The following is a 26,414-nucleotide window of genomic DNA, read 5'->3' as shown; positions in this document are numbered from 1 at the left end:
CTGCTTTGATTCTTTGATCAGCAACGTTTAGCTCGTCTGATAAGGAATTCAGGAGCCCAGACTGGTTCTGAGGTCTTTATTGGGACCGGTTCCTCCTGCCCCCCGACAGGACCGGAACCGGACCAGAGATGGCAGAACCTCTCGTTTCTGCTCCACATTAACTCGGCTGAAAGTAAAAACGTTTAAAAACGGCGGTTCTGTTCCTGGACCGACGTCTGTCGAACAGGTCAAAGGTCACCCGTGGCGAGCTCAGGCTCCGCCTCCTCACAGGTACGGGTACTGGTTCAGCTTCCTCTGGAGCTGGTGGAAAGGTGGCGCTCCCTGCTGCTGGTTACCGTGCTGCCCCGGACCAGAACCACTCAGGTTCTTCTGCAGCAGGGTCAGGGAGGAATAAGCCCCGCCCACCCTGGCGTGGCGGGACGGGCCGCCCTGCATCTGGTCCACGGCCTGGGACACGGACGCCAGCGCGGCGGAGGCCGGGTAGGCGTACAGGTTTGGGGCGGAGCTGAAGAGAGCGTTGTAGGAGGAGTGGGAGGAGCCTGGCGGCGGGTAGGTGCTCTGGCGCCCCAGGGACCCACTTCCTGTCTGGTCCTGGTGTGATGACATCACAGGCTGCTGCGACAGAACACAGTTATTCTGGTTGTGATCAGGTGATTCACCAGAAACGACGACGCGGCGCCATTGTCACCTGACTCAGGTTGAGGGGCTGGGATCTGCAGGACGCCACGCCTCCGGGCCGACCCGCCTGCTGGGCCGGGCCCTTCCTGGACTTTCCGGAACCGCCGGGCGTTTGATCTGTTGAGAAGAGAACACGTCCGGGTGACCACGAGTGACCCGTTGCCAGGCAACAGTGCGGCGGACCAGGAGCAGGCGCGGCTCTGACCTGAGCTCTCTCCTGATTGGCTCTTCACCGACGGCGTGACGATGGCGGTGGACTTGGCGGGCTGGGGGCGGGGCTTGGGGCCCGGCGGGCTGCTGTGGGAGGAGTCGGAGTCGTGCGAGTCGTGAACCGTCACGCAGCTGATGACGTTTGGTCGCTGACTCGCTCCGGCGCTGCGGAGAGGAGGCGGGGCTTAAGACAGAGCGCCACTAAAGAAAAGGACTCAGTGGGAAGTGTGGTCACCAGGGGGCGGGGCTCTTCCTGTCCTCGCCATCCTCAGAGTCACTGTGGATGGTGATGATGCTGACGGCCGGACTGGGCGTGTCCGAGATGATGATCGGCAGAGACGGGTCACCAGTGGGGGCGCTGTGGAGGGGAGGAGCAAACTGGTTATACTGGGACGGGGGGGTTATACTGGGACGGGGGGGTCGGGGTTATACTGGGACAGAGGGGTTATACTGGGGCAGGGGGGGGTTATACTGGGACAGAGGGGGTTATACTGGGACAGAGGGGTCAGGGTTATACTGGGATGGAGGGGGTTATGCTGGGACAGGGGGGGGGGTTATGCTGGGACAGGGGGGGGGTTATACTGGGACAGGGGGGGGGTTATACTGGGACAGAGGGGGTTATACTGGGACAGAGGGGGTTATACTGGGACAGAGGGGTCAGGGTTATACTGGGATGGAGGGGGTTATGCTGGGACAGGGGGGGGGTTATGCTGGGACAGGGGGGGGGTTATGCTGGGACAGGGGGGGGGTTATACTGGGACAGAGGGGGTTATACTGGGACAGAGGGGGTTATAATGGGGCAGGGGGGTTATACTGGGACGGGGGGGTTATACTGGGGCAGGGGGGTTATACTGGGACGGGGGGGTTATAATGGGGCGGGGGGTTATACTGGGATGGGGGGGGTTATAATGGGGCAGGGGGGGTTATACTGGGACATGGGGGTTATACTGGGACAGGGGGGTTATACTGGGACAGAGGGGGTTATACTGGGACGGGGGGGGGTTATACTGGGACAGAGGGGTCGTACTGGGACGGGTCAAATCCAATTTCACAAAAATGTTACCTGGGTCTTTTGTCTCCATGGCGACCCTTTGATCTTTTCCCCGTTTGGGTCTTCGAGTGTGTGGCTCCCGTGCTGTGGCCCTGGGGGGCACCGTGGCGGCCGAAGCCGGAATCCTGCTGATTGAGGCCCTCGAACTGGTTTCCATAGCGACCCCTGTGCCAGAACACGGTACACACATCAGAACAGACCAGAACGGTCCTGTCACCACGCAGACCGGCAGCGGCCCGACCCACCTCCAGCCCGGCGCCGGCTGGCCCTCGGGCACGCCGCCCCCCCTGGGCGAGTCGGCCACGAGCGTCTGGCCGGCGTTGATGGTGACGCCCGACATCTGGGGCCACGAGGACGGGATGAGGATCTGCTGGGCAGCTGCTGGCCAGCCCTGCTGCACACGGCACATCTGGCCTCAGCACACACACACACACACAGAACCACGAGCGGCAGGACACAGAACCACACTGAAGTGCTTCACATCAGAACCTGTCCAGAACTCGCCTGAGGCCCAACAATGTTCTGAGACTAGTGAAGGTGTCGATGCGGCATCGAGCCGCCAGGGGGCGCCGTGACTGAATATGGGCTGGTTTAACTCAAACAGGTTAGAAACCGTCTTTGCATGTGGGAAGGAAGGAAGGATGGACAGAGGGAAGGAAGGTAGGAAGGATGGTAGGAAGGATGGACAGAGGGAAGGAATGATGGAAGGAAGGATGGACAGAGGGAAGGAAGGTAGGAAGGATGGTAGGAAGGATGGACAGAGGGAAGGAATGATGGAAGGAAGGATGGACAGAGGGAAGGAATGATGGAAGGAAGGATGGACAGAGAGAAGGAAGGAAGGAAGGACAGAGGGAAGGAATGATGGAAGGAAGGATGGACAGAGGGAAGGAAGGAAGGAAGGAAGGACAGAGGGAAGGAAGGAAGGAAGGAAGGAAGGACAGAGGGAACGAAGGAAGGAAGGATGGACAGAGGGAAGGATGGAAGGAAGGATGGACAGAAGGAAGGAAGGATGGACAGAGGGAAGGAAGGATGGACAGACGGAAGGAAGGAAGGAAGGATGGACAGAGGGAAGGAAGGATGGACAGAGGAAAGGATGGAAGGAAGGATGGACAGAGGGAAGGAAGGAAGGAAGGATGGACAGAGGGAAGGAAGGAAGGTAGGATGGACAGAGGGAAGGATGGAAGGAAGGATGGACAGAGGGAAGGATGGACAGAGGGAAGGAAGGAAGGAAGGAAGGAAGGAAGGAAGGAAGGAAGGATGGACAGAGGGAAGGAAGGATGGACAGAGGGAAGGAAGGATGGACAGAGGGAAGGATGGAAGGATAGACAGAGGGAAGGAAGGATGGAAGGGTGGACAGAGGAAAGGATGGAAGGAAGGATGGACAGAGGGAAGGATGGAAGGAAGGATGGACAGAGGGAAGGATGGACAGAGGGAAGGAAGGATGGACAGAGGGAAGGAAGGAAGGAAGGAAGGAAGGAAGGAAGGAAGGATGGACAGAGGGAAGGAAGGATGGACAGAGGGAAGGAAGGATGGACAGAGGGAAGGATGGAAGGATAGACAGAGGAAAGGATGGAAGGAAGGATGGACAGAGGGAAGGAAGGAAGGAAGGATGGACAGAGGGAAGGAAGGAAGGTAGGATGAACAGAGGAAAGGAAGGTAGGAAGGATGGACAGAGGGAAGGATGGAAGGAAGGATGGACAGAGGGAAGGAAGGATGGAAGGTAGGTAGGAAGGAAGGAAGAATGGACAAAGGGAAGGATGGAAGGAAGGAAGGATGGATGGACAGAGGAAAGGAAGGTAGGAAGGTGTTTGAAGCTGCTGCTGTGGCGGCCTTTTACCAGGACCGCAGGATTCTGATCCAGAAAGGGGCCAAGGAGCGACCCTAACGGCGACATTCCTGCCACCAAGGGTCAAGGGACGCCGGGGAGGAGGTGTGAGGGGAGGAGTTACGGAGATGAAGCCCTGAGGAACGGGCTGTGGTACGGCCCGATTCCCCGGCTGATCCCGCGGTTCCAACCCCGTTTTCACCAGATGGTTTAAACATGTTTCCTTATATTTGGTAATGAAACAGTGAAGCAGGAAAACGGGAACGAGTGGACGAAGAGGGCGAGGAGTCCTTCGGATCCCACCTGAGTCAGCACGCCGGGCTGAATGTGGAGCGACTGGGCCGACTGGTTCTGAGGGACCAAAGGGACGGAGCTGGGATAAGCAGAGGATTTACTGGACGCTTGGAGACCTGTGAGGACAGAATCCTGTCAGCATGGCGCCCGCTTTAGCTTCTCTCCACGTTGTGTCCTCACCCTGGATGGTCGGGGGACAAACGATGAGCGTCTGCTGGAAGGGTTCGGTCTGGGTGCAGAGCTGGGGGGGTCTGGGCTGCAGGGGGACCCCCTGCTGAGCCAGGCCCGGGATGTTGATGGTGGCCTGCTGGTACAGGGCAGGCTGGTAGTTCAGCAGCGGGACGCTGCTGCTGAGAGACAGCGAGGGACCTCCTGTGGACGCCATCTTAGAGACAAACCCAGCAGCCACAACAGGAGGACATGTTAGTACTACTGACAGGGTCTGGGTCAGGGGACAGGGTCTGGGACAGGGTCAGGGGACAGGGTCTGGGGACAGGGTCTGGTCAGGGGTCGGGGTCAGGGGACAGGGTCTGGGTCGGAGGACAGGGTCTGGGTCAGGGTCAGAGGACAGGGACAGGGTTATGGGACAGGGTCAGGGGACAGGGTCTGGGACAGGGGACAGGGGACAGGGTCTGGGACAGGGTCAGGGGACAGGGTCTGGGACAGGGTCTGGGACAGGGGACAGGGTCTGGGTCAGGGGACAGGGTCTGGGACAGGGGACAGGGTCTGGGACAGGGTCAGGGGACAGGGTCTGGGACAGGGTCTGGGTCAGGGGACAGGGTCTGGGACAGGGGACAGGGTCTGGGACAGGGTTAGGGGACAGGGTCAGGGTACAGGGTCTGGGACAGGGGACAGGGTCTGGGACAGGGTCTGGGACAGGGTTAGGGGACAGGGTTAAGAGACAGGGTCTGGGACAGGGGACAGGGTCTGGGTCAGGGGACAGGGTCAGAGGAGAGGGTCAGGGGACAGGGTCTGGGTCAGGGGACAGGGTCTGGGACAGGGGACAGGGTCTGGGTCAGGGGACAGGGTCTGGGACAGGGTTAGGGGACAGGGTCAGGGTACAGGGTCTGGGACAGGGGACAGGGTCTGGGACAGGGTTAGGGGACAGGGTTAAGAGACAGGGTCTGGGACAGGGGACAGGGTCTGGGTCAGAGGAGAGGGTCAGGGGACAGGGTCTGGGACAGGGTCAGGGCCAGGTTCAGGTTCAGGTTCAGGTTCAGGGCGTCTCACCTGATTGTGCTGGTTTAACTGGCTGCTGAAGGTGACGGTCAGGTTGGCGGCGGCGGCGGCGCCGTTGCTGGCGAACACGTTCTTCCCGCTGTCGAAGGCGCCGCACCGGCGTTTGCAAATGTCCATGTTTTGGAAGCAGGACTTCACACTAGAGGGGACGGAACCAAAGCAGGACAGGAAATGGTTCAGTTCTCTCACCCTAAACCAGAGCAGAACTGCCCCCGTGGGGTCGGGGGGGGTCAGGTGGGTCAGGGGGTCTCACTGGGAGCTGTGGGGGAAGTGCAGCAGGTGCGTCATGGTCACGAACGGGTGGTTGAGGGTCTTGGTGGGCGTCACCCTCTTGTCGGCGTCCAGCGTCAGCATCTTCTTCAGCAGGTCGATGAACTCCCGCCGGTCGGCCTTCTCCGCCAGGACGTCGGTGCCCTCCAGGGTGGTCATGTTCACCTGCGCGGGCGGAGGACAGAGGTGGGCGTGTCTGCTCAGGTGGGCGTGTCTGCTCGAGTGGGCGTGTCTGCTCGGGTGGGCGTGTCTGCTCGCGTGGGCGTGTCTGCTCGCGTGGGCGTGTCTGCTCGGGTGGACGTGTCTGCTCAGGTGGGCCCAGCGTGGGTGTGTCTGCTCGGGTGGGCGTGTCTGCTCGAGTGGGCGTGTCTGCTCAGGTGGGCGTGTCTGCTCGAGTGGGCGTGTCTGCTCAGGTGGGCGTGTCTGCTCGGGTGGGCGTGTCTGCTCGGATGGGCGTGTCTGCTCAGGTGGGCCCAGCGTGGGCGTGTCTGCTCGAGTGGGCGTGTCTGCTCGGGTGGGCGTGTCTGCTCAGGTGGGCCCAGCGTGGGCGTGTCTGCTCGGGTGGGCGTGTCTGCTCGAGTGGGCGTGTCTGCTCAGGTGGGCGTGTCTGCTCAGGTGGGCCCAGCAGCCCTGCAGGTCCTCACCTGCATCATGTCGTCCAGACAGTTGAAGATGTACTTCCTGGCTTCCTTCGACTTGATGCCCATCTCCGCCTCGTGCTCAGCAGGCGTCTGGAGGGTAAAGACAGGGTGTGAACCCGGCCCGGCCCGGGCGGAACCGCTCCGTGACCCACCTTCAGTCTCCACAGCGGGTAGCTGGAGTCGGGCCCCCTGTTGAAGAAGCGGCTGGTCTTGGTTCCGGCGCTCAGGAGGTACTCGGCAGGAAGTCCCTGCGTCTGGGAAATGTACCGGATCTGACAGACGACAGGAAGTGATGTCAGCGCCTTCACCTGTGGGTTAAAGGGAGGAGCGGTTCGGGCCTCCGCAGGTTCTGGTGCGGCTCACCTGGTCGTACTCCGAGGCGCCGGGATAAAGAGGCCATCCCAGGAAGAGCTCGGCGATCACGCAGCCCAGGGACCACATGTCGATGGCCTCGCAGAACGGGAGACCCAGAATGATCTCCGGAGCCCTGCGAGAACATCGGGACGTGAGACAACGGCCCGTCCTCCCGATCCTCCCGATCCAGGTGTTCCGGCCCCGGAGCGCTCACCTGTAGTACCGCGACTGCAGGTAGGTGGAGCACACGGCCTTGGACACGTGGCTGGCGGAACCGAAGTCGATGACCTTGACCCTGTAGGGCTGCCTCAGGGGGTCCACCAGCATGATGTTCTCGGGCTTCAGGTCGGCGTGGATCAGGCCCAGGCTCTTCAGCTTCATCAGCGCCGTGGACACCTGCTGCAGGACGGGTCGGATGCACTTGAGCAGCAGCGGGCTGAACTTGCTGTGCTTCAGGAAGTCGTAGAGGTTCTGCTCCAGCATCTCGAACACCAGGCACGTGTGGTTCTTGTGCTGGAAGCACTCGTAGGAGCGGACAAAGTTGAACTCGTCGGCGTTCTCCGTGCTCAGCCTGCTGAGGATGCTCACCTAGGGGGACACAGAGGGACAACGTCCAACGTCCTCAAATCTAGAGCAGGAGATCCAGATGGAATCGGATCAGATCCAGCACAGAACTCACTTCAATCTGCCCCTGCCGAGCGTAGGAGGGGTGGTTCTTCAGGATTTTAATGGCCACGATCTCATTGGTGCCCCTCTTCCAGCACTTGGCCACCTGGCCAAAGGTCCCACGTCCCAGGAACTCCAGCACCTCGTAGCTGTTGGACATGGAGCACAAGATCTCGTGCTGCACCAGCTGGTAGTCGCCCTCGCTGTGCGAGGCGCTGCTCTTCGTCGTGGAAGAGGAATGTGCGATGGACCGGGCCGTGGCGGTCCCGCCCCCGCCGCCCATACGGGTGGAGACCACGGGAGCCGAGAGCTCCTCCAGGATCTGGACGCTGTCGCTGCTGTCCACCTCCTCGCTCTTCCTCTTCAGGCTGCGTTGCTTCTGCTGAAGGTCGCACGGCTGCTGGAGGGGGAGGTCGCCGTCCTTCACGCGGCGGCCGGAGGAGGACGAGGAGGACGAGGACGAGGGGCGTCCACGGAGGCTGCCCGTGCTGTCGGCCGCCCGCACCACCGTCTGCTCCGGCGGCCGGTCGCAGCCGGAGACGGGGTTGAAGGTGGAGCCCGAGGTGGAGGGAGCGGCGTCCCCCAGAGGGTTGGACACGTCCCCCAGAGGGTTGGACACGTCCCCCAGAGGGTTGGACACGTCCCAGGCAGCGTTCTCCACCTTTAACCTCTTGGAGCGAGAGAAGGCGCTGGAAGACACGGAGGGGGAGGAGAACGCCTGGAGCTGCACCGCCATGTCTGGTGGAGGAGATCAACACAGTCCATCAGCAGAACACGACGGACTCACAGCTCATCATTGCTGCGCGCGTGCGTGCGCGCGGTTAACCTGTGCAGTTACCTGAGGCCCGGCCACTCCGTCGTCTCGCGGACATTCACGGGCTCCTCATCCTCATCTTCCTCCGTTCGAGCGTCGTGCTGAAGCTCCCCCGCTGCTGGAGGCTCCTCTGCAGCGGGATGGACGGGAGCTAATCCCGCTAGTTAGCTCAGCGTTGCGGGGTCGTGCGTGACGGGAATGCGCAGGCACGTCGCGCTCTGGGCGACACAGATCCGCATGCTGTCAGTGACCGTCCGGCCGAGCAGGATGGAGCGCCCTTCCGCCGGGACGCAGCCCCACCAGTCGGTGCACCCTACGGGGGTTGGGGGGGGTCCTCTGCAGCTCCAGCACTTCCTGCTTCCGCCTCTCGCGCGATGACGTCACAGGCGCGCGTCGCCGACCACGGCGTTTTTTGGCGATAGAGATCGCCGATTAACTGTTGCAGTATTCCCACAAATCAAACCTAAATGTATCGTTATTAACGGCGTTTTGAGGCGTTTACACCTAAATGTACAAGAGTTTTTCCAGGTTGTCACGCAAAACGTCACTTAAAGTGAATTTTAATTCACAAACCCTCATCTCGTTTCAAGCTAAAGTTGGACTTTTACACCGTTCGGTCGGAAGGGGGCGCAGTTTGACCACGACATGACAACAACAACTCTTTATTTCCATCAGCATTCTGGCATGTTTACATATATTAGCATTTATTACTCGTACAGCATGTTTGCAGTAATAGTACTGCGTTTTCATAGTGGTACTGCAGATATTACACAGACTACACCAGCATAGTCGGTGCAACACAACAAACAGGTCCTGACAACACAAACCCACAAAGATGTTGCTTTAAACGGTCTCGATGACAAAAGCTGAGCTAAAGTATAAGATATAATGTGAGTAAATGCAGGGAAATATTGGTGACTCTTAATGAAGTAGTAATCAGGTTTGTTGAACAGACTCAGGAAAGATGAAACTTGATGCACGTACAAAAGTCTGAGGTTATTCAAACACTCGGAGGAGGAAAAGACCAGCAAATCCTCTAAATCCTACATTTGCAGCTCCGTCTCCGTCCACATTAAAGGGACATTAAAGTGTGTTTTGCAGCTCCGCTCGAGGCTCCTCAACGACGTCTGGAACCGTCTCAGTTTACCTGAAGGAGTGTCTGAAGTGCACGCTCCTCCGCTTCAGCTTCTCGGGGTCGTGAGACGCCATGTGGGAAAACTCCCGGAAGATGTCGAGGTACGTGGCGTCTCCTGGTGAGGTGAGAGAGGGAAACGCCGATCGGTCACAGTTCCATCAAAAACATCTTTTTTACACAACAGAAGCAGCCAAACAGTCGAAGAGGCCCCGCGACGCCGCCCCCTTTCAGGTCCACACAGCCTCTGCTTCATTAGTAACCATGGTAACCACTGGATCCACTAGCATAACAAAACCAGCTCAGCCCCTTTGTGTCTGGTGGGAACTTTCAAACTGGAAATGAGAATAAAAGATCCTGTTTGTGTGAATGTGACAAAGGAAGCAGCAAGATGGAGAGTGCACCAATAACTCCCAGTATAACCAGTTATTGACCCCCTCTGTCCCAGTATAACCAGTCATTGACCCCCTCTGTCCCACTATATCCACTCACTGACCCCCTCTGTCCCAGTATATCCACTCACTGACCCCCTCTGTCCCAGTATAACCAGTTATTGACCCCCTCTGTCCCAGTATATCCACTCACTGATCCCCTCTGTCCCAGTATAACCAGTTATTGACCCCCTCTGTCCCAGTATATCCACTCACTGACCCCCTCTGTCCCAGTATAACCAGTCATTGACCCCCTCTGTCCCACTATATCCACTCACTGATCCCCTCTGTCCCAGTATATCCACTCACTGACCCCCTCTGTCCCAGTATATCCACTCACTGACCCCCTCTGTCCCAGTATAACCAGTTATTGACCCCCTCTGTCCCAGTATATCCACTCACTGACCCCCTGTCCCAGTATAACCAGTTACTGACCCCCTCTGTCCCAGTATAACCAGTTACTGACCCTCTGTCCCAGTATAACCAGTCATTGACCCTCTCTGTCCCAGTATAACCAGTTACTGACCCTCTGTCCCAGTATAACCAGTCATTGACCCTCTCTGTCCCAGTATAACCAGTCATTGACCCCCTCTGTCCCAGTATAACCAGTTACTGACCCTCTCTGTCCCAGTATAACCAGTTACTGACCCCCTCTGTCCCAGTATAACCAGTTACTGACCCTCTGTCCCAGTATAACCAGTCATTGACCCTCTCTGTCCCAGTATAACCAGTTACTGACCCTCTGTCCCAGTAGAACCAGCGTTGTCATACATGAAGAATGTGTTGACTACCCAAAATCCTTAGAGTTTATGTCAAAAATCAAACATCTAGCTTGTCAGTTCTTTGGGAAGAAAAGATCAAAGGAGACTTTAAGAAGTTAGTTTAGAGTTTATTGTTAGTAGAAGTGGGAGGAGTTAGTGAACAGGTGTTACTCAGGTAAACCACAGACGTCATTCATCAGGTCAAACGTGCTTCCTGCTGCAGTCGTCGTCACGGCGACGCTGCAAAAGTCGTTAAATTTTACAAAAGTGCTTTAATCCCTCGAGTGAAAAACTGAAAAAGTTCAGTGAGTTAGGGACTGTATGAAAATGTCTCATTTAAAGTTCAGGAATGTATTAAAAGATGAATTTATTGGACAAAAATGTGCTGAGACATTTAATTAGAATATAAAAGAAAACACATTTTTGCACAGTGTCTTTAACCTTCGGAATTCTGTTTTTAAATCAAAATCAAATATTCTATTCACCTTCATTTTCATACAGTCCCTTATACTAAAAAATAATCCTGTCAATATAAATTAGAGATATTTAACTTAAAAAATATCTGTCTTTGGTGACAGCCTGAAAAACCTTTAGATCAAATCGTGATTCACAGTATAAATATTCATGTAGAAACATTAAATACACAAACACATCAGTGTGATTAAAACTAATTCTGACACGTTTGAGTGTGAACAGGCGTAAAACACGTTACAACGATCCACTCCCCGTTTAAAATGCTCCGTTTCACCAGAAATTTAATTAAAAAAACAGAAATGGCAGAAAAGTTACTCTAAAACAAAGAATCAACAGTCAGTAAGAAAAAAGTGCACAAGCTACGACTCGGGTCACCGAACAGGGGTTAGTCAGTCGGGAGGTTTGAATCAGACGGTGGAGCAGAAATCCTGTCTCCACCCGGCTCCAACCGGCTCTAACTGGCTCCAACCGGCTCCAACCGGCTCTAACTGGCTCCAACCGGCTCCAACCGGCTCTAACTGGCTCCGACCAGCTCTAACTGGCTCCAACCGGCTCAAACCGGCTCCAACCGGCTCTAACTGGCTCCAACCGGCTCCAACCGGCTCTAACCGGCTCCGACCAGCTCTAACTGGCTCCGACCAGCTCTAACCGGCTCTAACTGGCTCTGACCGGCTCCCATCCACAAAAACGCATAATTAAAGTTTAGACAACTGCACAGTTCTGATGGTGATTTTAGTTCTGGTGGTGATTTTAGTTCTGATGGTGATTTTAGTTCTGGTGGTGATTTTAGTTCTGGTGGTGATTTTAGTTCTGGTGGTGATTTTAGTTCTGGTGGTGATTTTAGTTCTGATGGCAGCAAATCGTGGAGCCACTTTTAAAAACTGTTCAGGCATCATCGGCTCCGTCAGGATGTGATGAGACCAGTGAGGTTCAACACCAGGAGACGGTCCAGAACAGCGAAGCTATTCTGACAGACAGAAGTGGGAGGAGTCGTGGCGGCGCCCACTGACAGAAGTGGGAGGAGTCGTGGCGGCGCCCACTGACAGAAGTGGGAGGAGTCGTGGCGGCGCCCACTGACAGAAGTGGGAGGAGTCGTGGCGGCGCCCACTGACCTGAGGAGCAGCGCTACACTGACCTGACCACAGGTGGCGCTAACACCCTGCGATAGCGAGACAGATAAACTCCTGAATGCATTTCCTATACTGCTGCTCTGTGGGGCTGCTGGCGGCGTATTGACCTGGTGGTCCAAACGGTCCCTCGGACTCCTTCATCTCCTCGTTCATCCTGGCCAGACGCAGCCTGACGGACACAGCAGACAGACAGAGGTCAGAGCGGCCAACCAGCACCTTCATCACCTTCACCGCCGGCGAGCGCCAACGCACAGCGTGACGATGTCTGCGTTGGCCTGCTGGACGGCGACGCTCAGGGGGTCCCGGCCGTCCTCGTCTTCGCCAGCCTGCGTCGCTCCTCGTTTGAGGAACAAGCACACCTGCCTGTGACACCAGAAGAAGAACTCAAACCTCTGTGACGACATCTTAACGTCTACTTCCTGTCACCTGACCCACCCTGTGTGTCCGAGGTACGTGGCGTGGTGCAGGGGGCCCCGCCCCTTCACGTCTCTCAGGTTGACGTCAGCAGCGTTTTGGAGCAGAAACTCACAGGCGATCAAAGAACCCTGGAATCAAAGAATGCGGCCAGATGAAAGACACATCAAAGCTCTCCGGGCGTGCGGCGCCGGCGGGGACTCACGCCGACCACGGCCTGGATCAGCGGCGTCTTCCCGTCGTCCTCGTCGTTCACCATGTTGACGTCCGCCCCGTGAGCCAGTGCTGCCGCCATGCCGGGCAGGTTCTGGCCTCTGGAGGCCTTGTAGAGGAGCGCCCCAGGATGGAGGTCCCGCACGTCCTCCGGGTCCGACGCGTCGGGCTCCGCCTCCAGCTCCGCCTCGCCGCTGGAGTCCTCGGAGGCCTCGCACTCTGAGGACGGAGGCGTTAGACGGGAGCAGAGCGGGAAAATGTCGGACCTCTCGGGCCACTCACCCTCCACCACCGACCCGAACACCAGGATGTCAGTGCTGCCGTCGGTGCTGCCGCCCAGCCCGCTGTCGCTGCTCAGACCTGCCAGAACCCAGACCGTTAATCCAGAACCCCGGAGTTCTGGGGGAATCCCAGGCGGGACACTTACTCCGCGGTCCGGATCCCGTGTCGAAGTAGGAGAAGAGGGAGTCCAGCTCGTCGGGACAGAACAGGGATTCACGCCGGAACTTTGCCGCTTCTGCGACACAAACGGGCGAAAGTCACCTTTAACCCCGGTTCGTGGGTCGGAACTGACCTCGGACCCGCTCGGACCTGCGGACAGCATGGAGGGGGAGGAGCTTCCCGCGTGTCTGTAGCGCCGCCGCGTCCTGGCCGCGCTGTTGGCGCTGTTGTGGCGCCGACACTTCTTCACGCTCCACCGCCTCTCCGGCTTCCTCTCGCCACTGCTGAGTATGTGGGCGGAGCCGAGCTTCCTCAGGTATTTTTTCTCCACGTACTTGGCTCTGATCCACGCCTCCTTCTCCTGCCTGCAGGGAAAACGGCACGTTAGCGCCGCCGGCCGGCTCCTCCCACGCCAGCCGGCCCCTCCCACGACCGCCGGCCCCTCCCACGCCAGCCGGCTCCTCCCACGCCAGCCGGCTCCTCCCACGCCAGCCGGCCCCTCCCATGCCAGCCGGCTCCTCCCACGCCAGCCGGCTCCTCCCACGCCAGCGGCGGTCCTACCGTGAGCTGGAGGGCAGCGGCTTCTTCGGGCCTCCTTCCCGGTCCGAACCTTCGTAGATGTGGTTGATGACGCCGTTTCCGAGCTCGCACATCAACTACGGACACAAAGCGAAGGTTTTTCCGACTTGAGCGTCACACGGAGGCGACTCCTCGCCACCGCCTGCGTCCGTACCTTCAGTAATTCCGGTTCCCAGGAGTCCAGCGTGAGCGAGCGGACCTTGGAGCAGTGGACCCCCAGACTCCTGCAAACAAACCGGTTTGTTTTGGTTCTGCGGAGGTTCTTCCCAGCATGCACTGCTGCACTTCCTTCATTTGTTCCCGGCCTGTTTCTCCGTTTCCGTCTGTTTGTTTAATTCAGCATTTTTCTTAATTTAGAAATGTTTGCTTTTCCTTTTTCTGGGATTTTATCTTGTCAGTCATGAATCTTGTTTCCTCCTGGAAACGCCGTTTCTCTCCATTATGTGAGAGCAACACGCACGTGCACGTGCACACACACACACACACAGCTGTGTGTTACAGCTGTATTTACAATAGAACGGCCTCCATCCTGTTTAAATGAACATAAATATGAGTTTAAAGTTTGACCTCTGACCTCTTGAACACTGGCACCAGCAGGCTAACAGGTCACGTGACGTCACTGGCTTTGATGGTTTTCCCTGGATTTTCCCGATCAAGGATCAAAGCGGTTGCGTACCTGTGGATGCCGGAGCACTCGATGCAGAGGAGGACGCCCAGGTTGATGGAGGCCCAGCGGGGATCCGCCTGGCCGCAGTCGCAGCACTGCCCGTTCCCCGGCAGAGCCTGGATCCGCTGCAGGATGGCGTCGCCGCGGACGCCGCGCTCCCGCGGCTCGCTGGCCGAGTCGATGCTGCTGGTGGAGGGCGAAGCCGCTCTGTCCAGATGCTTCAGGGAACCAATAATCAGGGAGGAGTCAGTGATGTGCAGCTCTGACGCAGGCGTCCTGCTCGCCGGTTTAGCACCGCTCACTCACTTCGGTGTAGAAGGCGTCGGGACTCTCCCGGTACGCCGACGCGATGCTCGCCTGGACGGCCTGAATCCACGCCTGCCGCAGCTTCTCCGACTCTGCCTGCAGCATGCAGCTCCTGCAGAACACCCCCAACGTTAGCGTGTCCACTCTGTGTCTGGACCAGGGTCAGCATGGAGCTAGCATGATAGCATGCTACAATTAGCATGCTAACAGCTTCTCACACATTTGCACGATGACACCATGACAGTGGAAAAGCTGGATTTTTCTGTGTGACTGCGAGAGAAAAACATAAATGTTGGCGTCTCACTTGAAGGGGGAGACGACCTCAAAACAGAACCTCCTCTCGATGTCCTCAAACGGTTTAACGGAGCACAGCCGGAGGTCCTCCACCACCACCGTCAGCGAGTCCTGCTGACGAACAAACACCTTTTCAACCTTTTCCGTAAATGCTGCAGACGTGAGGAGCTCAGCAGAACTCTGAGAGGAACCTGCCTTGAGCCTCTTCTGATAGACCAGCTGACTGTTCTGGATGGAGAACCAGCGTCTGGAAAGAGGAGATAAACGTAAACAGGAAGTCATCGATGGACGTCCTGCGAAGCTCAGAGGTCTCGGTGAAGCTGCTGTCAGCCTCTTTAAAGGTTCCCTTCTCACCTGTTCCATGTCTTAAAGGCATTACTGGCCCTCTTGAACAGGTAGCCCTCCATCACCACGCCGTTGGGAGCGTCCACGTTAAACTCCACCTTTGTCTCCTCACATGAAAAGTCCTGAGAGAGAAGCAGAGACGGTCAGCTGAGGACGTCACGCCTGGTCTTTCCTCCTCCTGTAAAAGGGACCAGGAATGAGGGCGGAGCTCACCTGCAGCAGCGTCTGCGGAGGAGGCGGGGCCATGAGGAGGGAGAGAAGAGAACGTTAGAAGGTTGATTACCGTTAGCAACAGGGAGCACCGGAGCTCTGGGACAGCGCCGCAGCACAGCTGAGCCACCAGCAACAACCGACCAATGACGGATCAATAACCGGCCCAGCTTCTGATTGGCTGAATAAAACTTATTCACTTTTTCTGATTGAGGATCAATTGTTCACCCGAGGGAGCTCCTGTCCTCAAAATGGTGCCACCTTTTCTGCCAATGCTAACATGCTAACGCTTGCTAGATGAATTCAGGTGGTGGTGGTGGTGGTGGGGGGGGAAGGGGGGGGCTTCATCCTCTGGGGGACATCAGCCTGAGCTGTGGGCAGCACAACAAGCTAACGGCTAACGTGGCGGGGGCGTGGCCAGGTGTACATTGACATGGTCGGAGACGGGTCAGTGGGGGGGCGGGAGATCCTTCCGACTCACCCTCTGCTGGACGGTGGCGTGTTTTCGCTCCATCTCCCTCTTCTCCACCGCCGAGTCGATCACCAGCTGATCCAGCTGAAGACGAGATCACACACGTGAAAAAAGGAGGAAAACGGACACGTGGCGACGGGCGGAGAGCCGCCGTCTCACCGCGGCCGCCAGCTGCTTCATGTAGGGGTGGACGTCGTCCAGCAGGCTGAAGCCCTGCTGGAAGAGCGCGTGCTGCGCGTGCATGAAGGACAACACCTGGGGAGGCAGGAAGCAGCGTTAGCAACCTTAGCAACCTTAGCAACGTTAGCAACCTTAGCAACGTTAGCAACGGCGCAGCCGCACCTGCGTCTCCGCGGCAACTTACCGCATCCAGGATCTCGAACTTCTTCTTGGTCTGGAGGACGTTGATCTGCAAAGGCAACAAGAGGTTGAAGCAGGAAAACACGGCGCCGCTGCTGCTTCCTGGGTCGGGCAGGACAACTGACCCCCGGGTGGGCGGGGCCATATGAGAGCAGCGCCGGGGGGCGTGGCCCCACAGCCAGACCAACCCCCCGTCAGCGTCTCACCTGGAGAACGTAGTCCAGAGCCAGGTGACGGAAGCACCTGCGGGTGATGCGGAGGGCGCCGGCGGCCTCCTCGACCTCGTGCGGCTTGTTCCGCGGCGCCTGAGCGTTCTTCACCTGCGCGATCTCCATGTCTTCACGGACTTTATCGAAGTTCTTCTTGGTCTCCTTGAACTTCCGAACATCCCTGACAGAAAAACGGGGGCAGAAACGTGACGAAGACGAAGCCGCCGGGATCTTCTGAGGACGCCAACGTTTAAGGTCAGAGGTCAGAGGTGAAGCTCTCCACCTGAAACTCTCCTGATCCAGAACAGATCTGGGCCACGAGAGCTGGGCCGCTCGTTAATGTTTAAACATTCCAAAAAGGTTTTGGGGGTGAAGGCGGGTTCGTCCGCTCTCTAGAAGGTTGTGGACGTTTCTACCTGCTCTGAATATTTGATGATCTGCAGCTTTACTCACTCTTTCACGAAGTTGTGCAGCTGCTGCTTCACGGAGCGCTGAGCCTGATCGAAGAGGATCTGGAAAAGTGTCAAACATCCCATTAAAGGCGGGAATTGGACCTGCGGCTTTACATCAAACATCTGAAATGACCCGATTCTTCAGCCATCTGCAGGTGCGATATACGTCAGGCCAGCAGGGGGCGACAAACAGAGCCTCCACCTGGAGGACGGGCAGAAGAAGAAGATGCTGCTGCCACATAATAACCTCCAGCCTCTGAACACGTCACCCCTGCCCCTGCCAGGAGGCCGCCGCCCCCCCGCCGTAAATAGGTCAGTCGGGCACCGAGGGAGGGAGGCGAGGAGGACCGGGAGGAGGACCGGGAGGAGGACCGGGAGGAGGACAGCGAGGAGGACCGGGAGAAGGACCGGGAGGAGGACAGCGAGGAGGACCGGGAGAAGGACCGGGAGGAGGACCGGGAGGAGGACAGCGAGGAGGACCGGGAGGAGGACCGGGAGGAGGACAGCGAGGAGGACCAGGAGGAGGACCGGGAGGAGGACAGCGAGGAGGACCGGGAGGAGGACCGGGAGGAGGACCAGGAGGAGGACCGCGAGGAGGACCGGGAGGAGGACCGGGAGGAGGACCGGGAGGAGGACAGCGAGTCCGCCGCCGAGGCCAGACAGAGAACACGAACGCCAGCTGGGCCTCATGACAGAACGTGTGGTCACATTAGATCCTTTGGACCAGGATGGTGAGGAGAGGACAGGAAGTGGAGGGTTGATTAATCAGGTTGATTAATCTCCATTAGCACTGAAGCTAATCTGGTGGAAAAGCGCCGACTCGAGCCCGTTTATTTGTTATTTAACTTCTCAACATCCCAAGCAGGAAGTGGATTTCTGTGACCTTCCTGGTTCCCACAAAAACGCCGCCAAAATAATCACTGGCTGACAGACGAGGTGGAGGCCGCTAAGGTGGTGGCGGGGGTCACCGGGGTCACCACCGGGGTCACCACCGGGGTCACCACCGGGGTCAACGATGGCCGCAAACGTGCACTTTAGCTGCAGATTAAATCCACTTCCTGCTCTTTGACTGTCGGTTCGGCTCCTGCTGGAGCTCCGCCCACATTCCCATCTGGCCCCACCCCCTGGTTCCGGCTGCTCTGATTGGTTCCTGGTGTCTTTGTGTCGCTCCTCATCTCGGAGGCGAAGGGACGTCAATAATTTAGCGAGTTTCATGCTCGACTTCAGACGAGGTTAAAAACGGAACCTGAGAAAATCTGGATTTAATCAACACCAATTAATATTTTATCGTTTATTCTGGATCAAAGCAGCAAACGCTGCTGTCGAGCGCCGCCGGGGGGGCGGTGGCGCTCTGCCCTGCTGGTACGGCGCCATGTGCTGGGGGGCGGGGTCATGTCTTATTCATCACAGAGCTGTCGCTCCTCATTAGCATACGGCGGCCGACCCAGACCAAACCCCCCCGTCGTCGCTCTTTCAGCCCCCCCGACGGCGCTGAAGCCCAGCTGACCTCAGCGTGTCACAGCGACACGTGTTGGACGCTACACGCCAACGCCACGGCGAGGCCACGGCGGGGGGTTAATGGGTCGCCGCCCACCGATGAGCAGACCAATAAGGTGACGCTACTGACGGCTCAGGGCAGGAACCTTGGTGGGGGGGGGGGGGGGGGGGGGGGGGGGAAGTGGGAGGAGCCGAAGCAGGAAGTCTCTGGATTATTATTCACATCAAAGCATCAAAGCTCCACTCTCACCGTGTGGTAGTTGATGATTTCCTGCAGACTTTCTCCACATTTTTCCAGGAACTCCTGCGGAGACAAACGTCCGTCGTTAGGAGGAGGAGCCTTAACGGAGGTCCAGGCTGGAGCCTCCGACACCCGGAGAATCCAGGGAAATTCCACAAAACCTGGAAACATTTCCAAACCCCAGAAGGTCCAGGATCAGGGTTCCTCACCGAGATCATCTCATCCTTCTGGCAGTGCTGGGACAGGTCCCGGATCCCGCTGACGAACAGCTTGTTGGCGCCGATGTACGCCTTCCCCGCCTCGATCATCCCGCTGCAGAGCTTCACCAGCTGGGGGGACAGAGAAGATCGGAGACGTGACCGTCGGTGAGGTGAGAAGAGCCTGAGGAACATCACACCAGGAACCACATGGGCGGCCCGCTCCTGTTCCCAGGAGAGCTCCACATGTGGTCCACGGGAGCCTCAGAAGGTCCAGGACGCCGGCGCCGGCGCCGATAACGGACGCTGAAGATTCCCCATAAATACTTTATGTTTCTCTTCCCCTGATCTGGATGTTCAATCTGCAAAATTTATCATCTCGGCATGAAGCCGGTTCCTCTTCAGGATCCCGGAGCGTTTGTGATTGGCTGGGGCCACTTTAGCCACAGGAACCTTTTGGTTCCTGGTGAAACCGGGTTTTGTCTGCGTCTGGATGCAGAGAAGCTCAGCGGTTCCCTCAGTTACCTTCTCTAACTTGGCTTCAATCTCCACCACCTCCGTCTCCACCTCCTCAATGTTGGCTCTGGAAGACAAGAGAGAAGAGCATCAGCATCATCAGGAACCAGGCGGAGCTAAAAGCCCCCCCCCCCTCACACACACACACACGCACACACACACACACACACACACACACACGCACACGCACACACGCGCACGCACGCACACGCACGCCACGTCACAATGATCTGCCTTCAGTGGACCCTCAGTGGCCCCTCAGGGAACCTTCTGTGGCCCCTCAGGGAACCTTCGGTGGACCCTCAGTGGACCTTCAGGGAACCTTCTGTGGACCCTCAGTGGCCCCTCAGGGAACCTTCTGTGGACCCTCAGTGGACCTTCAGGGAACCTTCTGTGGACCCTCAGTGGCCCCTCAGGGAACCTTCTGTGGACCCTCAGAGAACCTTCAGTGGCCCTTCAGGGAACCTTCTGTGGCCCCTCAGGGAACCTTCTGTGGACCCTCAGTGGACCTTCTGTGGACCCTCAGTGGACCTTCAGGGAACCTTCTGTGGACCCTCAGTGGCCCCTCAGGGAACCTTCTGTGGACCCTCAGTGGACCTTCAGGGAACCTTCTGTGGACCCTCAGTGGCCCCTCAGGGAACCTTCTGTGGACCCTCAGAGAACCTTCAGTGGCCCTTCAGGGGACCTTCTGTGGCCCCTTAGGGGACTTTCTGTGGACCCCACCCGCTGCTAATCTCCCTGTTTTCTGGCTCTTGACACCTTCTGAGGCGCAGAGCTCAGCTGCAGGATCACTTTACACCCCCAGAACCAGAACCAGATCCAGAACCAGACCCAGGTGAAAGCTCCTCCCAGCACGTCTGACCTGAGCCAAACAGGCCAGTGAGATGCAGCATCTGTTCCAGATGTTCAGACTTTCATATGAGCCAGATGCTACCAGGAACCCCCCCAGGTGCAACCCCCCCCCCACTTGATACCACTAAGTGCCTCAGGCCTGCAGCCACGCCAGCCGGGCCTTAAGTGGGCCGCAGAGGTCCGCGATGAGCCGGTACCACGTGTTACCACGGCGCCGGGTCGTTTGTGTGGAACAGAACGGCTCCGATGGCGAGCGTGCGGCGGCACCGCTGGTGGGGGCTGGTGGTGTGCTGACGGGGGCCTTCAGGGGGGCGGGACACGTGTCCTTCAGCCTGTAGGACACGTAGGAACCATGTGGTACCCCCCCCCCCACCAGAGGACCCCCGCTGGGTCCCTTTGTTGGAATATCGATCGCTTTAGTGTCCTAATTGAGGCCGGCTGGCGCCGCTGGGGGGGGGGGGTTCTTAACTGAGGTCCTGACCCCCCCCCCCCCCCCCCGCTCGCTCCCCCTCCCCCACTGCAAACACAGATGGGGGTCAGCGAGGGGCCCCCGGCGATGTCATCGACCAGCTTTAATGTAAAGATGTGGTAAATATGTCAGATCTTCTCCAGCTACTGAGCAGAAGGTCAGAAGGCTGCCTGGACCTGGACCTGGACCTGGACCTGGACCTGGACCTGGGCATGGCGGGGGGGACACGGGCACAGGGGGTGGACACAGATCCAGCTCCACTGGTCCGGTCCTGGTCTGGTCCTGGCTCTACTGGTCTAGTCCTGGCTCTATTGGTCTGGTCCTGGTCTGGTCCTGGCTCTACTGGTCCGGTACTGGTCTGGTCTTGGCTCTACTGGTCTGGTTCTGGTCTGGCTCTACTGGTCTGGTCCTGGCTCTACTGGTCTGGTCCTGGCTCTACTGGTCTGGTCCTGGCCCTGGCTCTACTGGTCTGGTCCTGGTCCTGGCTCTACTGGTCTGGTCCTGGTCCTGGCTGACACCAGGACTCTAAGCAGAGACGCGTCTCCGTGTCACCTGACAGGAAGTGCTTCCCTCTGAGGTCGCCTCCTTTCATGGCTTTGTTACGTAATCAGACAGATGAAGAACATCACATGATCCCCAGATGCTCCTCCTCTGACAGGAAGCCACGCCCACATCCGGGTCCACTAGGCGGCGCCTCGGCGGTACGGATGACATCATCGGAAACATAAATCCTTTGATCTTTTACAAGCGGCCATCCCGTGCAGTTTTCGGGAACGTGGCCAATCCCGATCGACCACAGACGTCAGGTGACCTGATGCCCCCACCAGGAGGAACCAGCAGCGTCTTCTGCTGTTGCCACGGGCAACAGCTCATGTTGCCGTCACGTTGCCTTAAAAACAGACGATTCAGTCATGTAACTTCAAGGCTCCGTTTCCCAATCAGGAATATTTTAACATTCCCAAACACAATGGCAGCTCCATCCACCCCCAGTCAAGGTGGGGGGGCAATTAGTCCGGAGAGAGGAGGAACCAAGGGGAAGTTACCTCAGGGGGGTATGTAACTCTGTGTGTGTGTGTGTGGTGGATCTTGGGGGGGGGGGGGGGGCGACACCCCAGAGGAAGGTCAGGAACCCTCCGCAGGTTTATATTAACGGAGGGTGGTCCGAGATGACGGCACGGCACAAAAATGTCAGGGAAGATATTTGGGATGAGGGACACACACACACACACACACACACACACACACACACACACACACACACACACACACACACACACACACGAGGGTCTTGAGGGGGCTGGGCTGTGATCCGGCCTGGACAATGTTCCATTGAGAGGAGGAAGACAATAAAGCCCTCTGAAGCCGCTCCGCCGCCTTTTTCCGCTCAACGCCGCCAAAGCGCCTCCGAATCGCCGATCTCGCCGGCATTCTGCTGGAACACGGTGAAACCCCCCCCCAGAGGTGTCCCGCTGGGCCGGGAATCCTTCCGGCATTTTTGTGGGTTCAACGTGCAGCTCGGCTCACACTAGAGAGACATTCCGGCCTTTCCTGCCTCAGACCGGAACGCCGTGGCTCCAGGAACGCCGTGGCTCCAGGAACGCCGTGGCTCCAGGAACGCCAACACCTCCTGGATTCACCGTCCATCGGTCACGGATCCATGACGGCAGCGGGGGGACGGCACTTCCTGTCTGACGACCCTTTGACCCAATTTCTTCTTCTGTGTTTTAAAGTCTGTTTTCCCGGTTCTGAATGACATCATCACGCCACTGATAACAGATGCCGCATCACTTCCTCCACCAGGTGTTTCCTGGTCTGGGACGCCCCTGATGTCGAGGCCGCCGTGACCCGTTGCCACGGTGATGACCACCAGTGACATCATCACGGAGTGTTTGTCCGGTTGTCCCGGTCCAAAGGAGTGCTGACGCGACAGAACAGGAGTAAACTAGAGAGCATGCTGGGAAAAAGGGCGACGCCTTCGTTTCCCGTCACGGATCAGAACAGTTTGGACTCCGACCGGGTCCCAGTTTCATCCCAGCAGAATCCTGAGACGGGAAGAGCCGTTTATCTAGAAAATCTGACACCAACATCACCGAACCCTCTGACCCGGCGAAGAGCAATCTGGACCAATACTGATGGATCTCCGGAGGACCCAGAACCAGAACCAGAACCAGAACCTGAGCAGCAGCTAAACTGGGAACAAGGCGCCGCAGTTCCTGGATGAACTCCAGAGAAAAACAAGCTTAATGAAAGACGGAAAACTATCACTGGACCAGTGGCACCGGTACTGGACCAGTGGCACCCGTACAGGACCAGTGGCACAAACACCCAATAAACCAGTGGCACCCGTACTGGACCAGTGGCACCGGTACTGGACCAGTGGCACCGGTACTGGACCAGTTTAGTGCTCACAGAACTTCAAACCCAGTGACGGAACGCCGGAGTCGGCACCTTCCTCACTCCCGGGAGATTCCAGCCCTTGTTCCCAACCTGCTGGTAATAACTGACGCATTTCCTGGCCCGTCCCAGGACCCGGTTCTGGTTCAGCCTGGACCAGAAGCCAAGCCCCGCAGAGGGAGGAAGGGAAGGGGGAGAGAGGGGAGGGGGGACGGAACAAATCAGAACCAGATGCCGGGACATGTGTGATTCAGCATTTCGGAGCGGAACAAAGAGGCGTTCCTCCTCCCGGGTTCAGACAGATGTTTGTCCCGTCAGAACCGACCCGGCTACAGAACCATTCCGATAGTTCATGTCTTAAGTCATATTTGATGGATTCAGTCAATAACCTCACACACTTTGATGCTTTGATCCAGACACCAGAGGTCAGAGGTCACAGGAGCAGGAGAAAATGTTCCGGTTCTGCCGGAACGTCGGGATCCAGCTACTGAGGAAATCTGATCCCTTTTTTAAACATGTGTCTTTAAAAAAAAGAGAGAATAGTGTGGAGCGACGACTCCGAGGAGCGCGAGCGTGAGCGCGCACGTTGACCAGAAACCGGCCTCGGTGCCGATTATCCAGAGTTCAGTGAGAAATTCCATCATCATTCCGGCCGCTTTTCCACAGCGTCGAGACCGAATCCTGCTATTAGCAGGAATGACGAGCCGATAATTGCTGATCCGGGAGGAGAACCGGGTCTGGTTCCACCAGCGGTTCCTTCAGAACGTCTGACGTCGCAGTTCTCAGGTGTGTGTGTGTGTGTGTGAATGATGTCATCCTTTCGTGTTGACCCCCTCACACACACACACACACACACACACACTTAAAGTCAGACTGAGGTTCTTTGGACGTCCTGTGAGACGGAGAGCAGACAGGAAGTGAGCGATCAGCTGACTGACTCAGACGCCACACACACACACACACACACACACACACACACACACGTCGGTGTTGAGGTCGTTCCGACACCCCCTTCAGGTGCCCCCGCTGATGTTAGCGTGCTACCTTTAGCCGTTGTTGCTAATCACAGGCTGCATATCTCAGTATCTCGTTAAGCCTCCAGGTGATCAATGTGGGCCAATCCCTGATTAGGACGCCGCCCCTTAATCCCCCCCCCACTTTCATTACCTGGAGCTGTTGCTTCCATCCCGCCCAGGCCCGGCCGGGGGGGGGTGCCGATACGACACCGGAGCGGGTCCACATCCCGACCCTGAACAGAAGGTCCGCTGACGCAGATGCAAGAGGGAAGGAGGTCAGTCGGAAATGGAGCAGAAGCAACGAGACGCTCCGCCCGGAGGGGAGCGCTCGGAGCGGCGAGCAGCCGGAGACGCTCAAACGACCCCGGAAACGTGGGAGCGGCGGGAACTTCAGGAGTCAGACGCTAATGTTAGCATGTGCTCTTCTGTTAGCTCCTGTTAGCCAGACATCATCATCTGACTGTGTCACAAGTGTATATTCCACTCACACACACACACACTCACACACACACTCACACTCACACACACACACACACACACACACTCACACACACACACACACACACTCACACACACACACACACACACACTCACACACACACACACACACACACCTGGATCCTCGTGGATCTCCTCTAACGTCTCAAACACCAACGCGTTGCTTCACGCAACCGTGTCCAGCGAGGGCGTGGGGGGCGTGGCCAAAAGCACAGCAGGACGCTTTAGTTCTTGGAACCAACGTGGACGGTTCCTTTCAACCTTGTTGCGTAACGTTGCTGCTGGCAGCTCCACGGGAAAGAAGCGGACCAGTCGGGAAAACCGGGACACGGGAAGAACTTTTCCTCTTAGCGTTAGCACGCCGCCACTCTCGCCACTTAGCATAAGAAGGGAGGAAGATGGAGGTTGGGGAGAAGGTCGACGGCCCAGCTCCTCAGACGGTCCAGCCCGGCTGCTGGATCTCAGAACCACCTTCACCCAAGAGACCAGTGAAAGTGGCTCCAACCGACGGAACCGGTCCATCAGCAGCAGCTGGATCAGCCAGAAAACGACCACGTAGAGTGACCTGCTGACCCGGAAGCACCACACCTGAGACCAGCGTCCCCGGTGTCCCCGGTCCTGACCGACCCAGGAATGTTTGTAACTCCAGTCCAGAACCACAACAATCCAGATGAAGGAAAACTCCAGAACTTTGGTTCAACCAAACACAAATTAATGTTACGAATCACGAGAGCAAAAGTTTAAGCAACAGCTGCAGTTCGGGTCGACACCGTCTGAGCAGAACCAGAAGAACCTCAATCATCCTGGAACACTCATGACCTTTGTTATGAAAAGTTTTAAAGATGACGGTTCCGAATGTCGCCCAGAAGGAATCTGTCCAAATGGAGGAAAACCAGAAGATCCCAAAACTCTCAGATAAAAAGAACCGTTTTAACCAGTTCGGACCCAGTTCGGACCCAGTTTGGGAGTTTGCACAAACACCCAATAATCGGCCTATTTCTGCAACACGGACACGTTTAAGGGATTAATCCCATAATCCCGCTCACATTTGGGTGAACCGGAGCGGGAGGCTCCTGGGAAGCGGCGGCCGGGGACGCGCAGTGAACGGCGGCGCACACGCCTCCATGTTCTTACCTAAAACGGGGGGAATCTTTCACACATTCCTCAAAATCCACCGTCATCGTGGGCCAGAGAGCTCGCTACGTTGTCGTGGACTAAAATCCCGGTCTCATGTCCCGGGTGGAGTGGAGCAGAGGGAGAAGTAGATCCAAGGCGGGGGCGCACCGTCCGGCTCTGACTCTGCGGCTCCGGCGGCTCCAGCAGCGGATCCGTCTGAGCTTCAGGCCCGCTCCCAGGCTCCAGAGCTCCGCGCCTGTGCTGCATTCACGGGCTCCCGCGGGGCTCGGAAATCTACCACTCAGGAGACTCGACCCCTCCTCTTGTTGTGTTCGTGTTCGACTTCTAACGTTTGTTTTTGTGTGGTTTCGTGTGCCGCAATTATAGCCAATTATTATAATTAATTAACTCACTTGTGCTGAAACATCTGAACAAGCATCGCTGCATGAAATACACACAACGACAACAAAGTCCCCCGCCAATGCATTCCATGGCGTTTTACAGTTTAACGTTGCTTTTTTACATTTCATTGTTTTTTTTTTACATTTACTACTGATTATAGGATGTGAAGTGGAAGTTCGTGACTGTAACCCTGAAAGATTTGCTTTCACATGAGCAGCTTAATTAATGTCCAGTGTTCATATTTCCGATAGCCATTGAACGCAACACGCTTGACGTCACGCTCT

General features: G+C 57.3%; 2 protein-coding genes across 6 annotated transcripts; both read right to left on the bottom strand.

Annotated features, from left to right (window-relative positions):
- Positions 1-62: 62 nt before the first annotated feature.
- On the bottom strand, positions 63-8,416 carry hipk1a (homeodomain interacting protein kinase 1a). Of its 3 annotated transcripts, none has more exons than XM_029833098.1 (16): positions 8,067-8,416; positions 7,242-7,966; positions 6,777-7,150; positions 6,572-6,695; positions 6,361-6,480; positions 6,212-6,298; positions 5,551-5,732; positions 5,289-5,436; positions 4,239-4,443; positions 4,068-4,174; positions 2,185-2,333; positions 1,952-2,104; positions 1,124-1,246; positions 884-1,053; positions 689-795; positions 63-615 (listed from the first exon to the last, which is right to left on the bottom strand). In XM_029833098.1, the coding sequence occupies exons 1-16, from the start codon at positions 8,098-8,100 to the stop codon at positions 265-267; spliced, it is 3,159 nt and encodes a 1,052-aa protein (XP_029688958.1). In that variant the 5' UTR covers positions 8,101-8,416; the 3' UTR covers positions 63-264. The 3 variants fall into 3 exon arrangements, with proteins under 3 accessions (XP_029688958.1, XP_029688959.1, XP_029688960.1); XM_029833099.1 differs by having other exon boundaries at positions 63-612; XM_029833100.1 differs by having other exon boundaries at positions 2,185-2,330.
- A 274-nt stretch (positions 8,417-8,690) lies between these two features.
- Positions 8,691-26,059, bottom strand: LOC101062877 (arf-GAP with coiled-coil, ANK repeat and PH domain-containing protein 3-like). Of its 3 annotated transcripts, XM_011619020.2 has the most exons (25): positions 25,747-26,044; positions 19,393-19,450; positions 18,880-18,999; positions 18,680-18,733; positions 16,934-16,992; positions 16,478-16,661; positions 16,276-16,320; positions 16,071-16,166; positions 15,921-15,995; positions 15,443-15,454; positions 15,239-15,351; positions 15,080-15,131; positions 14,895-14,995; positions 14,591-14,702; positions 14,294-14,502; positions 13,772-13,841; positions 13,600-13,694; positions 13,189-13,403; positions 13,025-13,114; positions 12,880-12,957; positions 12,590-12,816; positions 12,406-12,515; positions 12,223-12,333; positions 12,078-12,139; positions 8,691-9,292 (listed from the first exon to the last, which is right to left on the bottom strand). In XM_011619020.2, exons 1-25 carry the CDS (start codon positions 25,791-25,793, stop codon positions 9,186-9,188), a joined length of 2,502 nt encoding a protein of 833 aa, XP_011617322.1. In that variant the 5' UTR covers positions 25,794-26,044; the 3' UTR covers positions 8,691-9,185. The 3 variants fall into 3 exon arrangements, with proteins under 3 accessions (XP_011617322.1, XP_029688962.1, XP_029688961.1); XM_029833102.1 differs by having other exon boundaries at positions 11,976-12,139; positions 12,590-12,957; positions 25,747-26,059; XM_029833101.1 differs by having other exon boundaries at positions 12,590-12,957; positions 25,747-26,059.
- Positions 26,060-26,414: the final 355 nt, after the last annotated feature.

This window comes from Takifugu rubripes, chromosome 3, assembly GCF_901000725.2.
Source record: "Takifugu rubripes chromosome 3, fTakRub1.2, whole genome shotgun sequence".
Classification (NCBI taxonomy): Eukaryota; Metazoa; Chordata; class Actinopteri; order Tetraodontiformes; family Tetraodontidae; genus Takifugu; species Takifugu rubripes.
This window is presented reverse-complemented; position numbering and strand designations above follow the sequence as displayed.

What these genes read in the sequence shown, in the direction of transcription:
- hipk1a (XM_029833098.1), bottom strand. Translation starts at nt 8,100, where the DNA reads ATGTCCGCGAGACGACGGAGTGGCCGGGCCTCAG. An exon ending in CTCGGCAGGGGCAGATTGAA is followed by an intron (nt 7,151 to 7,241) that starts GTGAGTTCTGTG and finishes GTGTCCCCCTAG; the next exon opens with GTGAGCATCCTCAGCAGGCT. An exon ending in CATGGAGACAAAAGACCCAG is followed by an intron (nt 1,247 to 1,951) that starts GTAACATTTTTG and finishes TCCCCTCCACAG; the next exon opens with CGCCCCCACTGGTGACCCGT.
- LOC101062877 (XM_029833101.1), bottom strand. Translation starts at nt 25,793, where the DNA reads ATGACGGTGGATTTTGAGGAATGTGTGAAAGATTCCCCCCGTTTTAG. An exon ending in AGAAGGATGAGATGATCTCG is followed by an intron (nt 18,734 to 18,879) that starts GTGAGGAACCCT and finishes TTGTCTCCGCAG; the next exon opens with GAGTTCCTGGAAAAATGTGG. An exon ending in TCTATCAGAAGAGGCTCAAG is followed by an intron (nt 14,996 to 15,079) that starts GCAGGTTCCTCT and finishes GTTCGTCAGCAG; the next exon opens with GACTCGCTGACGGTGGTGGT.